This window comes from Miniopterus schreibersii (assembly GCF_964146895.1).
Source record: "Miniopterus schreibersii genome assembly, chromosome: 11".
Lineage (NCBI taxonomy): Eukaryota > Metazoa > Chordata > Mammalia > Chiroptera > Miniopteridae > Miniopterus > Miniopterus schreibersii.
In genome coordinates, this window is record NC_138111.1 from 40842768 (window position 1) to 40857078 (window position 14311).

The 14311-nt window shown below is 42.0% G+C and overlaps 1 protein-coding gene across 3 annotated transcripts in view; it reads right to left on the reverse strand.

The window, feature by feature from the left end:
• PIP5K1B (phosphatidylinositol-4-phosphate 5-kinase type 1 beta) overlaps positions 1-14311 on the reverse strand; it is a 266167-nt gene that overhangs the window by 114741 nt on the left and 137115 nt on the right. For all 3 annotated transcript variants that reach the window (XM_081151913.1, XM_081151915.1, XM_081151914.1), the window contains one exon: positions 2520-2650. In XM_081151913.1, the coding sequence (XP_081008039.1) occupies positions 2520-2650 (131 nt within the window). The remainder of the gene's footprint in view (positions 1-2519; positions 2651-14311) is intronic.

A 14311-nucleotide genomic window follows, 5' to 3' on the forward strand; every position in this document is an offset into this window, starting at 1 on the left:
ATAAAATAAATGAACAAACAAAACAGAAACAAACTCATATATACAGAGAGAACAATTTGATGCTTGCCAGATGGGACGGGGGTGGGGAGATGGGTGAAAAAGGTGAAAGGATTAAAAAGTACAAATTGCCAGTTATAAAAATTGTCATGGGGATGTAAAGTACATCATAGGGAATATAGTCAATAATATTCTAATAACTATGTATGGTGCCAGGTGGGTACTAGATTTACTGGGGTGATCACTTTGTAAGTTACATAAATGTCTAGTTACTATGTTGCATACCTAAAACTAATATAATATTGTATATTAACTGTAACTGAAAAATAAATTATGAAAGTGCCAATGAAGATCTTATTTATGTGCTCCTTACTGTAAAGTATCTCTTACAGTGTCATGTATAATTTAGTTGCTAAATAGATATAATTTTAATATTTAAGATAAATTTTAACATCATTTGGAGTTTTATTAGTTGTTAGAATCATGTAATAAGTCTAAGAACAAGTTTTGCTATTTACTAGAAAGTTTATCCCTTAAAATGGTAAGTAATGTGCTAGGTCATTGGTTCTCTTTTATGTACTTAGAATCACCTGGAGGGATTACTAAAACAGATTCCTGGATCCCACCTCCAGTATTTCTGATTCAGTTGACTTAGGGTGGAGCCCAGGAACCTGCATTTCTAACAAGTTCCAAGTGATGCTGATACTGCAGGCCTGGGGATCACACATTGGGCCATGCTTTCTCCAGTGCCCATCAATGGTTGGCTCTGTTGACTGGACACTATGAGGAGAAGAGGTCATCAAGGATGGAGCACCCTGCCCTTCTTTATAAATCATCTTTAGCTGTAACTGCTCCCATCACCTTGAACTCACTGCCAGACACCCTCCTACAAGAGGCCTCCATTCCCCTTGTTCTTTGTAGATGAATAAAAATAAGATTGACGTCTGTGAAGACCGTGAGAGCAAGAACATCCTGAGAACACATTTATATGAATTATGAGTCTAACAGATCATACTAAAAGATTAAGACATACTCATGACCTTCTGATTTTATAAAAAATGTAGTTAATGCAATGATAAACAGACCGTTAAAAACAAAAACACTGGACAATTTCCAGCTATAGAAAGGAGTGTCATGAACAAACAGGATTATATCTTAGGCCTTGGGGTTGTCCATTTTCTGTATGGAAACTAGTTCTCGTACCTGCTAAAGGACCCTAGAGAAACAAACTTCAAAAATTCTGATAGATCAACTTCATTCTTCAGCCAAGAGCATTTAAGGGGAAATGTGGCTGGCTGGATTCATAGCCGACTTTCAGTTATTTATGGGCCCCTTTGTAATTACGTGGGCACAGTCACCTACAGGCTTTACTTCCAGGCAGTTGACTGCTGCTGGACATACAGATAAATATAAGCAGCACTCCTCTAGAAATTTTTTTAAAAAAAATAAGGCAATGAGAGCACGGAGAGTAGAAGTCACCCCAGCCATTCTCACACAAGTCCAATAATTCATAACAAAAGTGGCTTGTTTTAAAGAAACACTTTAAAAAATAAATGTGTCTGACAAGTCAATCCTCATAGCCCCAAAGACAAAATAATTGCCTCTAAGCCCCAAAAACAATTTTTTAAAAAATTTGGTAGACAATTTTCTTTATTTGCCAGACCATGAGTAAAACACATTTAGGTAAAAGCAGATATGTTATAATAGAAAAATATGCTGCATCTAGAATCAAATATTTATATTAAAAAAGCCTGGCGGTAGTGATGACATTTCCAATTTAATAATGATTACTTCTCTTCCTACACGAGCCAGTATTGGACTTCAATTTTTTGTTTATTTACTTTATTTTGGTAGAGCAGCCATTATATACAGCTTGCCCTTAACCATGCTTATGAGTACAGGGCTGTGTAACTATCACCATCATCCATCTCAGATTTATTTGTTGAATTGACTTTTTCCCCCAAATACAATCAAGTTAGAGGTGGCATGTACGGGTAATTTGGATGATTTTTGGTATTTATGGTATCAAAATACTGGGATTCTCATAAGGTTTCTTGAGGAAAGTTAAGTTGAATAAGTCAAGTTAAAAAAGGAGCTATGTGAGTGAACTCAGATGCAAGGCCCAATTGTGAGCCCCCCCAGCCCATCTTTCAAATTAGGGGTAACAGAAACCTGGTACCAGCTGCTGCTTCTTGGGTGTCCTCTTATTCTAAACCCATGCAGGTGTTACTCTGTGACGACTGCACTCTTTCCCATTGAATCTCAGTCTCTCTCCATATAGTCCTTCAGGCATTATCGCAACTAATTACAACTGGCCCGCAGGATGAAACCTATTTCCACCTCCACGTAGAAAATGCAGGCCACCTGATGCAACAGAAAGGAACCATCAGTTGGGCTGCTCTGGGCCTGCAGAAGGTCCAATGTGTGTATCAACACGTGCACTGGTAGAAAAGCCTCCAATGTGGGGATGTTGCAAGGAAGGCTCTTTAGCATGAAAATATCACACACAAAATAAATCTTACCTGGGTAGGAACACACTCTCCACCACATAGAAGTCTTGCATGAGAACATCGCGGTCCGGCTTGGAGGTGAGGTTGCCCACCGTGTACCCTATTCCCAGCTGGATAGCACCTTTGATAGCAGATGATGCAGTCTGCAAGGCAAATGCGGGCTCAGAATTAGCCTCGATGGTCAGGGCCTTGTTCAGTGTACCAGCAAAGCAGGAGTCAGACTTTCCTTCTTGCTCCTAAGCAACGAGGAAGCCAGGCTCGGGGAGATGACAGGCTGCTGCTTTCCCTGGAGAGTTTATTCCAAGCACTAAGGACCCTTCTTGTCACGAAATGATTTTTGTGGTAATCTTTCCTACCAATGTTTTTAAGGTCCAATTATAGTCCCAAATCTCCATCTTTCTTCTATTGAGAACTTAGAAACTTGGCAGAACGCTTTCAAGAGGCAGCATCGTAATTTCTACCTAAAGCTAAATCATATACTCATATTTTTCAAAAATCAGAAGTTCTATAATGTACCTATGGATCAGGAAGACTACTTTATCTTCATAAAAAATGAGAGAGCAAAAAAGTAATTTGAGTCTTTGGAATACAGTAAATTTAATTTGGAAGTTGCTTACTAATATTGTCATGGGTCCACAGTCAAAGTTTCCTACACTGATCTGTGATAAAACGCATAGAACCAGGTCACCAGTATTCACAATGCACTACTTTTCTAATACTATTCCGTAATTCAACTGACATAATGTCAACTTGGGGAATTATTGTCACATATATGTGTATATGTAGCATGTGTACATGTATGTATATGTGAATATATATATGTGTGTATATATATAGTTTTAACCAACATAATAGATGATATAGAAGAATAAATTGACTTAGGAAAATGTGAATGCATTCTCCTTAATGGTGAAAGTGTGTCACATTTCTATGCCTCGCAGTGCCTAATGTAGTACTATGTATACAGAGGGAGCTAAATACTTAAATCAGTAGTTCTCAACCAGGAATATTTGGCATTGTCTGAAGACATTTTCTGGTTGTCGTAACTAGTGGTGGTGGTGGTGTTACTACTGGCATCTAGTGGGTCGAGGCCAGGGATGCTGCTAAACATGCTACAATGCCCAGGACGGCTGCTCATCACAAGGAATTATCCAGCCCAACTATCAGCAGTGCTGAGGTTAAGAAACCCTGACTCAAATAATATAATATAAATCATCTGTTTTGTAAAACAATACTTTCTTTTTGAATTAACATGTTTACTTAACACCCCCCAACACACATTCTTTATTCTTTATTTCTTCACACTTTTAACAAAGAACACCTCTCTCTTCTTGAAAAAATGTATCCTCTTGATTTCCATGATAGAACATGGTCTTGGGACAACTTTTACCTTTCCTGGTGGTCTCTCATTCCTTCCCTGACTTCCCATTCTATCTGCTATAATTGCAGTGTCCCTAAAAGCTTGATCCTTGAGCCTCAGATTTCCTTAATTATGAAGCTAATCAATCCATTATTAATGGCTTCAAAAGCTGCCTCTATGCATGTGACTCTCAGACCCTTTAAAGCTATTTGGATGCTGTTCTATTATCACACACCCAGTATACACAAAACCAAACTAACATCCTACAACTTTCCCACCCCACCCCCAAGACTGGTTTCTCTTCCTAGGACACTGTAATCCTCAGTCACCCAAGGCTGAACCCCAAACAAACCACATCCAGCACAGGGCTAGGGCCCCAATAAACACTTGTTGACGTCACCTCAAATGGCCACGATCAATCAGTCCTGCTTAGTCACCTCCACTGTCACTTTCCCTGGAGTCATCATTTAATCCCTTTGCTTACTCCACGCAAATATGACATAGCCCTTAGTCTGTGGACAACTACCTACTACCTACCCTCCTCCCAGTGGAGGTGGAAAATGTCTCGGTGGTTTTCTTTTCTCATGTGCCTTTTTACTTAAGTTCCTAGGGCAGCAAGCTGGCAAAAGACTGAAACTCAAGCCCACAGTGCAACTAGTGCTTTAAAAAAGAAAGGAAAAAAAGTTTGCTATTTTAATACTCCCTGGCTGAGCTCTGCAATGCCACCAGTTGGCATCGGTGACCTTTTGTACCAGCAGCTCTGACTTCTGAAGGCTGATGTGATTTTCATTTTAAGCTCGCATAAAAATTCAAAAGGCATCTCCTCTCCTGTCCCTCACTCACAGAGGTATGGCACACGATGTGACGTCAGCACGTTCCAGACGACCCGACTCCAAAACGTTCTGTTCCAGACCTATCAATAGACTCACATGCTCTCCAAGTCTGCTTTCTCCCTCCCGACGCCCCACCTGACTCTGTATTTCTGCTTAATTCAGTCATTTAACAGTTCTTGGGCTGGAACACCTGTCAAACAGATGGAGTAGCCAAGTCTTTGTTGATGGCCCCAGCCCCCAGCGACAGAAAGTATTCAAAGTTGTAGGAGCCTATATCTGGTGTTTTCAAACTCTAGAAAACATGAGGGTTAATGAAACACTTGTTAAAATAGCCTGAAGGCAAAACTATGGAGACGGTAAAAAGATCAGTGGTTGCCAGAGGTTGGAGGAAGGGAGGGATGATTAGGCAGAACACAGAGGACTTTCAGGGCCAGGAAAATACTCTGTATGATACCATAATGGTGAATATATATCATTATGCATTTGTCTAAGCCCACAGAATGTACAACCTGAGTGAAACATAATGTAAACTATGGACTCTGGGTGATTATGATGTGCTCATGTAGGCTCATCAGTTGTAACAAATGCATTATTCTGGTGGGGGATGCTGATAGTGGGGGAGTCTGTGCATGTGAGGGAGGGAGATGGGAAACCTCTGTACCTTCCTCTCAATTTTTCTGTTAACTTACACTAAAATAATGGACTTAAAAAAAAAAAGCCAACAGGCATTGAAAACCAAAACTAAAACCAAACCAAAGCCAAAAACAGACTGATGAGTTGCAGCCCCAGAATTTCTCATTGAGAAGGTCTGGAGTAAGAGGTTCAAGAATCTGTTTTTGCTTTAAGGGGCACTGAAAAAATCTTTCTTCTCTGCTGTAAGATCATATTTTGAGTCCCTGAAGGAATGAGATTTTGGAAAGGACCTGTTGACATCTTTTTAGTTTAAACAAAAAACAGACTTGTAAGACTATTACTTTTCCCATCAGCCTCCTTAAAATTCAACTGCTCTGATGGGAGAAATACTAAAAATTGCAAAAAACGTTAATCTTTTTTGATCAACTACTAGTGCCAGGCACTTGATGGATAACCACAATTATTATCGCAATCTATCATAACACAGCATATACTTATACAATGTTTACTAAATGACAGGCTTTTGGTTCTATACACGCTTCTATCCTCACCAGGACCCTATAAAGTAGGTACTATTGTTATCTCCATTTTACAGGCTCAGGGAGGTTTAGTCACTTCTACTAGGTCCCGCAGTGCAGAGGTGGAGGGGGACTCATCCCTGGGGAGTCTGGCTCTGGAGCCCGAGTTATAAACAGGCGCACAGCTGCCTCCGTCAGAATCTCTGAACTCACTGAACCCTTCCAAGGCTCTGCAAGTTAGAAGCCACCACGCCCCTTACAGGCAGGGCACTGAAGGTCCACAGAGTTGAGAGCCTCGCCCCACTCACACGGCGCGTGTGCGGTCAGAGCCCACGCTGCTTCTACATTTGTTCGCTTGGGTTTTCGCCTTTTCAGAGTGAGCCTAGGATCAGAGCGGGAAGCGCTCTTTAAAGCCTGGCTGTCTGACCTCGGCAAAGGTAGCCATTCCTTTTGATGAAACAGGGATAAAACATTTTATTTGCTTCTAATCACGTGCAACCGGGGGCATGTCCAAGAAAAACTTGTAAATCACTTGGCAGACCAGGATAAACGCCACCACTAATGTCACTGTGAGTAACATGGGGAGGTATAAACACGAGGAAGTGCTTTGCTGCCACAGGAAGAGTGACACCTCTGAGGTCTCCTCCTCCCTGTCTGTGTGTAAAAATAAATGCTTTAGCCCCGATGCACTGGGTGCAATTAAAAAGCATCGTGTCTCCTTCAAGGCAGTGCCTTGTGCTCACTGTGGCATGTGGTGTCTGGAGTCATGGGAGTAAAGGTCCCATCACCTGTCATTTTCCATTGGGCTTCAGGCAGGTGGCAGGCAGGTGGGCGAGGCCGCCGTATTTTCCAACACAGCCCCTCCTGAGCAAGATGTGCTTTAAAGCCGTCAAACAGAAACACTGCCTGGAGGGTCTCTGATTAGCAGATTAGTAAGTCCTGATGAACCAGTAACTCCTTTAGAACCAGCAGTTCTCTCCCTGCAAACTCTGAGCCACAAGCCCTCTCCTCCTTTTTCGGGGATACCCACCAGCACACTAACAAGTCCATAGCGAGTCAATAGCTTCACACACATGCTCAGCCCTTCCGATTTCCTCTGCATGGCTTTGCATAGGCTCTCAAAGTACTGAGTCAGGATCATTTTCCCTTCTCACTCCAAAGGGGGACCCCTGACTCCTGTAAAACATACAGCTCTGAATCCCAGAACACAGGAAAACATTCTATTTTTGATTCAGGATTTTCCAAAAGCTAAGTGGAGGCAATAAACCTGGATACTAGAAAAACCTCTAAAAGGTTTTCTACTTGGAGAGAGAACCATATAATGTCACAAAAGCAAACAGCTAACATTTACTTCCATAGCTCCTCTTGACCAACCCAAACTTGTGCAGGGATGATGGCAATGCTAAGAGGAAAATGAATGTCCACTTGCTTTTGTGTAATGCATTATATTTTTCCCAGCACTATTTCTTAAATGACTGCATTTGATCATCACTGTTGTTACCTAAGTAGGGTTTATAATGCACATTTTATAAAGAAACTGTGGCTTTGGGAGATTAACTTGATCTAAATTCCTTTTCTAGAGTGTGACAGAACCAGGAATGATATTCTGAGCCAGGAGGCCCCAGGCCAGTGCTTGCCCACTGCACACTGCTTTAGCTGCCTGAATTTTCTCTGCTGGAGGTGAACCTGATTGAGGCTGAGAAGTACTTCGACTATGAGATAATCATGACGGTAACAATGAGGCTAACCATCTACATACACTGGCTATTAGGGAGGCAATGAGCCTGACAACAGTAAGAGTTTAATGACCTTACATTGGTTCCAGGAAACTGCTTTCTACAGCACAATGCCTATGAAATTGGAGCACTCAATATGCCATCTGATAACACTGGCTGTAAAAGGAAGTATTAAAATATTTCATGTCAACAGCATTTTCACCCCTAAGGTGTTCTGATGAACTAATTATGGGATTATAGCCAATATGTACGTTGCCAGAGCGATATTTTTCAAAAATAAAGATATAATTGTGTCACCACCTCGCTTGAAACCCTCTAATGGTCCCCAGTATCCCCCCTGCAGGATTAAGTCCAAACCCCTTCGCTCAACACGGAAGCCCACCTTATAATATTACTTCCTCCCTACCTCCCACTGACCCCTGCACCCAATATAGAAAACGATCCCAAACACACACCCTCTATCCTTTGAGCAAGCTGACCTTGCAAGTCCATGAACCCCTAACAACTGCATATGAAATGTTCTGCTTGTATTTTTCCCAAGAAGGAGATCCAATGCTTTCTTTTTCTCAGAAGAGTCATTTTCCCCAAACCACAGATCTAGAGGGTCTAATTCTAAATTAGAGATGTTCATTGACAAAGCACCTTAGACTAGGCCATAAGAAGGGGTTCAGGCCCTGGTGGGTGTGGCTCAGTTGGTTGAATGCCATCTCATGCACCAAGAGGTCACAGGTTTGATTTCTGGTCAGGGCACATGCCAGGGTTGTGGGCTCGATGCCCACTAGGGGGAGTGCAGAAGGCAGCTGATGAATGTTTCTCTCTCTCTCTCTCCCTTCCTCTCTAAAAACAAAAACATTTAAAAAAATAAATAAAAAGCCAAAAAAAGTGAGGCTCAGTAATACCTCTTAAAAGCAAGAGGAGGCAATCCTTGTCCGGCCAGGAAAACACCTACCCCTCTCCCTCATTTCCGTAGCTCAAGTCCAGCTCCAGATTCTCCCTCCTGTCTTTGAACTTATGTTCAAGAAAGAAGGCATACACATCTTATTTGTCCTAAGGATGGAATTCAGGAAAAAGAAAGAGGAATTGGCTGCATGAGACTTGTTGTAGGACTATGGAAATGAGATAGTTGCCTGGAGGTAAACCCAATCCTTCTAAAAAAAGAAGTGGGACCACACCTTGCCTTCAGGTTCCTCAAACCATTTTTCCAGTCTCTCCTTGTATTAGTTTCTTATGGCTGCGGAAACAAATGACTACAAACTTAGTGTCTTCAAACAACATACACTTATTGTCTTATTATCTTACAGTCTGGGAGGTCAGAAGTCCTAAAATCAAGGTGCTGGCAGGGTGGCTTCCTCTGGAGGCTCTGGAGGCGGATCCATTTCCTTGCCTTGTCAAGCTTCTAGAGGCCAGCCACCTTTCTTGACTTGTGGCCCCTTCCTCCACCTTCAAGGCCAGCAGCATCTTCACATCTATCTCAGTCTCTCAATCTATTTGTCTCTCTCAATCTCTTTCTCTCTCAGCTCTGCTCTCGTTAACATACCTCGTTCTCTGACTCTGACCCTCCTGCCTCCCTCTTATACAGACCCTTGTGATTACATTGGGTCCACCTGGATTACCCCAGATAATCCCCCCATCTCAAGATCCTTAACAGAACACACCTGCAAATTCCCTTTGACCATGTAAGGCAACGCATTCACAGGTTCTAGGGATTAAGACAAGGACGTCTTTGCGTTCCATTATTCTGTGCACCACACTCCTCTATTTCAAGATTGACTCTGGCATTTTTTTCCAGTGTTGCCCCCAGGCCAAGAGAAGAGCTCCCCTCAGATCTCCATTCACTCAGATGCTGTTCATTCTTTCAACAAAGATCTGGGAATTTTTTGTGAGCAGGGCATTGTGCTAGGTGTTGGGAAAAGCATGAACAAAAATAACAAAAAGGACATGGTTCTTGCTCTCATGGGAGTTTCGAGTCTAGTGGGGGAAAGAGATATTAAACAAAGACATATATATATACATGACAACTGTTGTCAGTGACATAAAAAATAGGGTGATGTAACTGAGGTCAAAAAGGTGGAGATCCACGTCAGAATGGTGGAGTCAGGAGAGGTCTACCTGAGGAGTGATATATATGCAGGTTGAGACCTGAAAGGTGAGTATGGGCCAGTAGATAGGTCGTATCAACAAAGGCTGGCCGTGTACCCACCACGCGCCAGGCATTCTTCCACAAACTGGGGATACAAAAGTGACCTGGCCAGAATCTCTGCCTTCAAGGAACTGAGACTCACGTTAAGAGCTAAGGGGAATTGACTGTAAGGCACAGAGAAGCAGCAGTGCAGGGACCTGAAAGCAAACCACTGTGGGTAAACTACGGTGGGCAACAGGGAGCGCGTCAGAACTGGAGGCTGGGAAGACAGGAGGGGCTAGATCTGGGCCTTCCAGGCCATGCTCGAGGCTTGATGCGCTTCAATAAGGGAGCAGCATTCTAACTGGGCTGCTGTGTGGAGAACAGACTGGAGGGAACACATGAGGGAAAGCGACTAGGAGGCAGTTACAGTGGTTCATATTGAGGTGTGGATGGCTGAGAATAGGGTGACAGAGAGAAAGATGGACAAAAGAGTTGAATTTGAGATATATTTTGCAAGGAGATACAAAGGACTTGTTATGAGCTAGAAATGAGGGAGGAAAAAAAGCACTAAAATGCTTCCTGGTATTTCCTTGGGCAATTGAGAGGATTGAGGTTGTTTTACCGAGCTGGGGGGACTGAAGAAACACACTTTTGTGGGGACGATTAAGAGTTCCACTTGAGATGCCAATGAGACATCCAAATGGAGGTGTCAATATCCAAGTCTGGAGCTTAGAACAGAGGTTTGGGCTGAAAATTTGAATTTGAGTGTTTTCCCATATAAATGAAATTGAAACCAAAGGGCTGGATGATTAACCTAAGGAGAGAGGGGAAGGTTCTAGAAGGGCCCTGAGCATGGTCAACATTTCGGGATTAGACAGAGGAAGCAGAACCCTTGAAGGACATTTAGGAGTGACTGCAAGAGTGGGAAGAAAATCAGGAAAACATGGCTTTGGAAAAAAATAAGAGAATTTGAAGAAAGGAATGACAACTGTCTCAACAAGTGGCTCTTTCATTTGATAACATGAATGCTATCTACAACTTGATGGAATATCTAAAGCTGTGTGTTAAATCCCCTTTCTTGTCTCATTTGTATCACTGAGTCATTCATTAAGTCCAAGTCTAGATCCAGAATATTTGACAAAAGTATTTGATAAACTCCAGTCAAATTACGGCTTCATTTAAACCATATTTTAAAAATGTTCTATATATTAAAAATATTAAGTTAAAAAAGTAGGACATAAAAATAATAAAATATGAAAAACAAAAACTCACAAATGTATTTATACACATCCACAGAGGAAAACAAGACAAGAAGGAAATATATTTAACTGTAATGATTATCTATGGGCAGTGGAATATAGTGTGATTTTACTTGCAAGCCTTGTACTTCTCAGATTTTCTAAATTTTGTGTTATATGTAAGAAAAGAAATATCCTCCAATGAAGGTACTGTTACTATGTTTACAAAGACATTTTGAGAGATGACAAAGGCATGTTTGGGATTTGTTCATCTTTTTCTCTCATTTTCTTTTAGGTCAAAGCCTCCATGCTAGAAACCCATGTAACTGTTTTATGAAGAGCAATCATGATTAACTTTGTCTCCTACTGTCCCTCTAAATTTATTCTGGGCTTAGATCATCCCCTTCCCTAGGATGAAATTTAGGGCAGGTCAATGACCCTTTTGGTAACCCCCAGAATAAAAGGTCCTGTGCTCATTTCTAGTCTCAGATCATTAAAAATGGTCTCAAGTAGGGATTTGGTTTGTCTAATACACTTAAAACAAAAACTTTAAATATATTTTCAGTAGCTATCTCCCCACCACCCAGCTGGCCTGACCCAAGCTGGCCACCAGCAGTGGGAAGGGTTGGGGCTACTTTTCTCTTTTCTGACTGCCTGCTGGAGGGAGAAGGAAAGGTCTCACTTGAAGAGTACAGTTAAGATGTCTCAGGCACTCAAAAGACTTGCCCAGTGTATCCATCTCTTTCTCTCGTGGGATGCTTTCACAGATCTGCACTTGTCCCCTGCAAATGGCAGTTGTGTTCTCACCTTTCGGGGGAGAACACATCCCTGGTTACTAGCTCCATGTTGTTCTTCCAGGTCCTCAGAAATGACCATGTATCAGTTTAATCTCCATGTCTGTGCCCTCAACAGGTCACAGGTCATTATCCTAAAACTCTAGGAATCTACAAACTGTACCAGCTCCCAAACTCCCCAAGAATCCCTTTTTAGCTTTGCCACCATCAGGTCAGCAGACAGACAATTCTCTTGTTCTTCTAATTCCCCAGAAAATACTATGGTCTGTTGCATCTCTCAGGCTCCAGCGAACACATATCACACCCTAGAGTGGTCTCACCGAAGCCCCGTTCCCCAGGCTGGACGTGACGCACAGACTCTCTCCCAACACTCTGCCTAATGGGAGTTACTCATGACATATCAACAACTCTCTCCAAAATTCCTTTGCAGTCTCCATATCTCTCAGTGGACCAGCCAAGCTCTTTCATAGGCCCAGGGTGATCATTAAACTGGACTTAGACCACTTCCTTCCCCAAATTTTTCATGGTGGGCTGGCACCTGACTTTGCAATGTGATTAAATTCTTCCAGCCTTTCCGTTTGTACTGTCCTACACTGATCCACAGGCCCTGCTCAGAACATGGGGTTTGGTCAGCTGCTCACTATGTTCCATTCCACCTGCTAAATGACTCATCATTTTAGGCTTTTTATTTTTAATTTTTAAATATTATCTCCCAGCATAAAAACCTTCACTGTTGTGTGTGTGTGTTTACTTTCTGTAGAAAGGAATCTAAATTCTTGCTTGACCTTCAAGATTTTCTACAATCTCATTCCTGCTAATGCTAACTGCAATAAATAAATCCTCAAATACTAACTTCTGTAACAAACACAAAACACAACCCTGAAAATTGATGTCTTGATTCAACACAAATTTATTTCTTAATCAGGAACATCCCACTGTGGGTGTCCCTGATTGGTGTGACTTCCTCTGCTGGGTGGTATCCTGCATCCTTATTGTGATATCCCCTGGGGTCTCAAAGTCCTCCAAGTGCAGCTGGCTGATAGGAGAAGCAGTGATGGTGAAGGAACATCCACTTCCACTTCTTACTACCTTTGCTGGGAGTCACAATGCAGGATACTCCTCCAGATCTGCTCCTCAACCCTTTCTCCACGCTGCTCTGTGTCCTGGGACAGCCCCTGTGCAGCTACATTAAAGGGCTTCCTAGTCCTCTGGCTTCCAGTTGGGTTTGGCCAATGGGACATCTCCATAGCAGATTAAAGGGAGGTTTGAGAGTGACATCAGAGTGTTTACTCCCTTCCTTCCCTTCCAGTGGGTTTGACTCACACTGGTGTGTCCTGAATGTTACTGTTCCTTTCTTGTGAGCCTCTCCAGATAACTCCTATTTTGGGTTCTAGAAAAAACAGTGTCTTTTTAAAACTCTCTTCATATTCCCCAATTTGAGCGTGTCTTCCATCTACTGTCCAGGCCCTCTATATAAAGATCCACTCAGTCCAATAGCAAGGATGAGTCACACGGCCTCACCGAGATACTAGGAGGGCTGGCTTGGCAGCTGTTATCCAGCTCCAGCTTTGCTATGGAAGAGGGGCCACAAATTCTAGGGGACAGTCTGTTGTCTTGGCCACACCACAGATCCTACTGCCTCCACACAAATTCACAACTTCAGCCAACCCATCCTGCTTCCATTTGCCTCGTGAGTCCTGGTCCCTGCACATGCTGGTCTCCATGCCTTCAATGCTGTCCTTCTCAGTTCTAGTTTGGTCTCCTACTTACTTTCCTAGGTCCAGTTTTACCACTGGTTTCTCCATACAGTCATTGTTCACACGGCAGCTAGACATGATTATGCCCTTCTCCCAGTATGAGGGATTTCATAAATGATTTTGAGGTATTACTTTGATGGATGACAACTACTTTTCTGATACAATTTTTGAAGCTATTTACATTTTCAAAAATTAAGAATACTGCAGTACCATTGTAATGATTTCCTCCCTTGTGCCTGCATGGACCTCCTATGTGGTGAAATTGCCTGAAAACAAGGTCATTCTGACCCACTAGGCACTAAACAACATTGGGAGGAGCCCAAGACAAATTCACTTTATATTTAATTTTCCTTATTACTAAGCAGCCTTTTAACAAGATCCCACTGTATCCACTTGTCTGAGGGAAGATTTGATTCTTTAAATGTGATAAAAAAGGCATAACACAAAAAGGTGTTTCATGGTTTCTTTTAAATGATCTCCACCTATTTATATGATTGGCAGTGAAGCACATACTCTCATTGGAATGGAAAAGCATATTAAGCAAACACTTCTCATTAACAGAAAAATACTACACTCGAGTATTCAGCAGTGGAAAATTAGACACACTTAATTGCCCTTAAAAGAGAGATGCCATCAACTGCAGATGAAATTTTTGATTTAGGAGACAGCATTACAAGTGCTATTACATTAGCCTTTTAGAAATATTACAGTGTAGATGAGACATTCATCATAAATGTGGCACAGTATGATATCCTTAATACCATTTCTACACACTAGGGAAAAAGTTTCATTTGTTTGTATGTTCAAATAAAA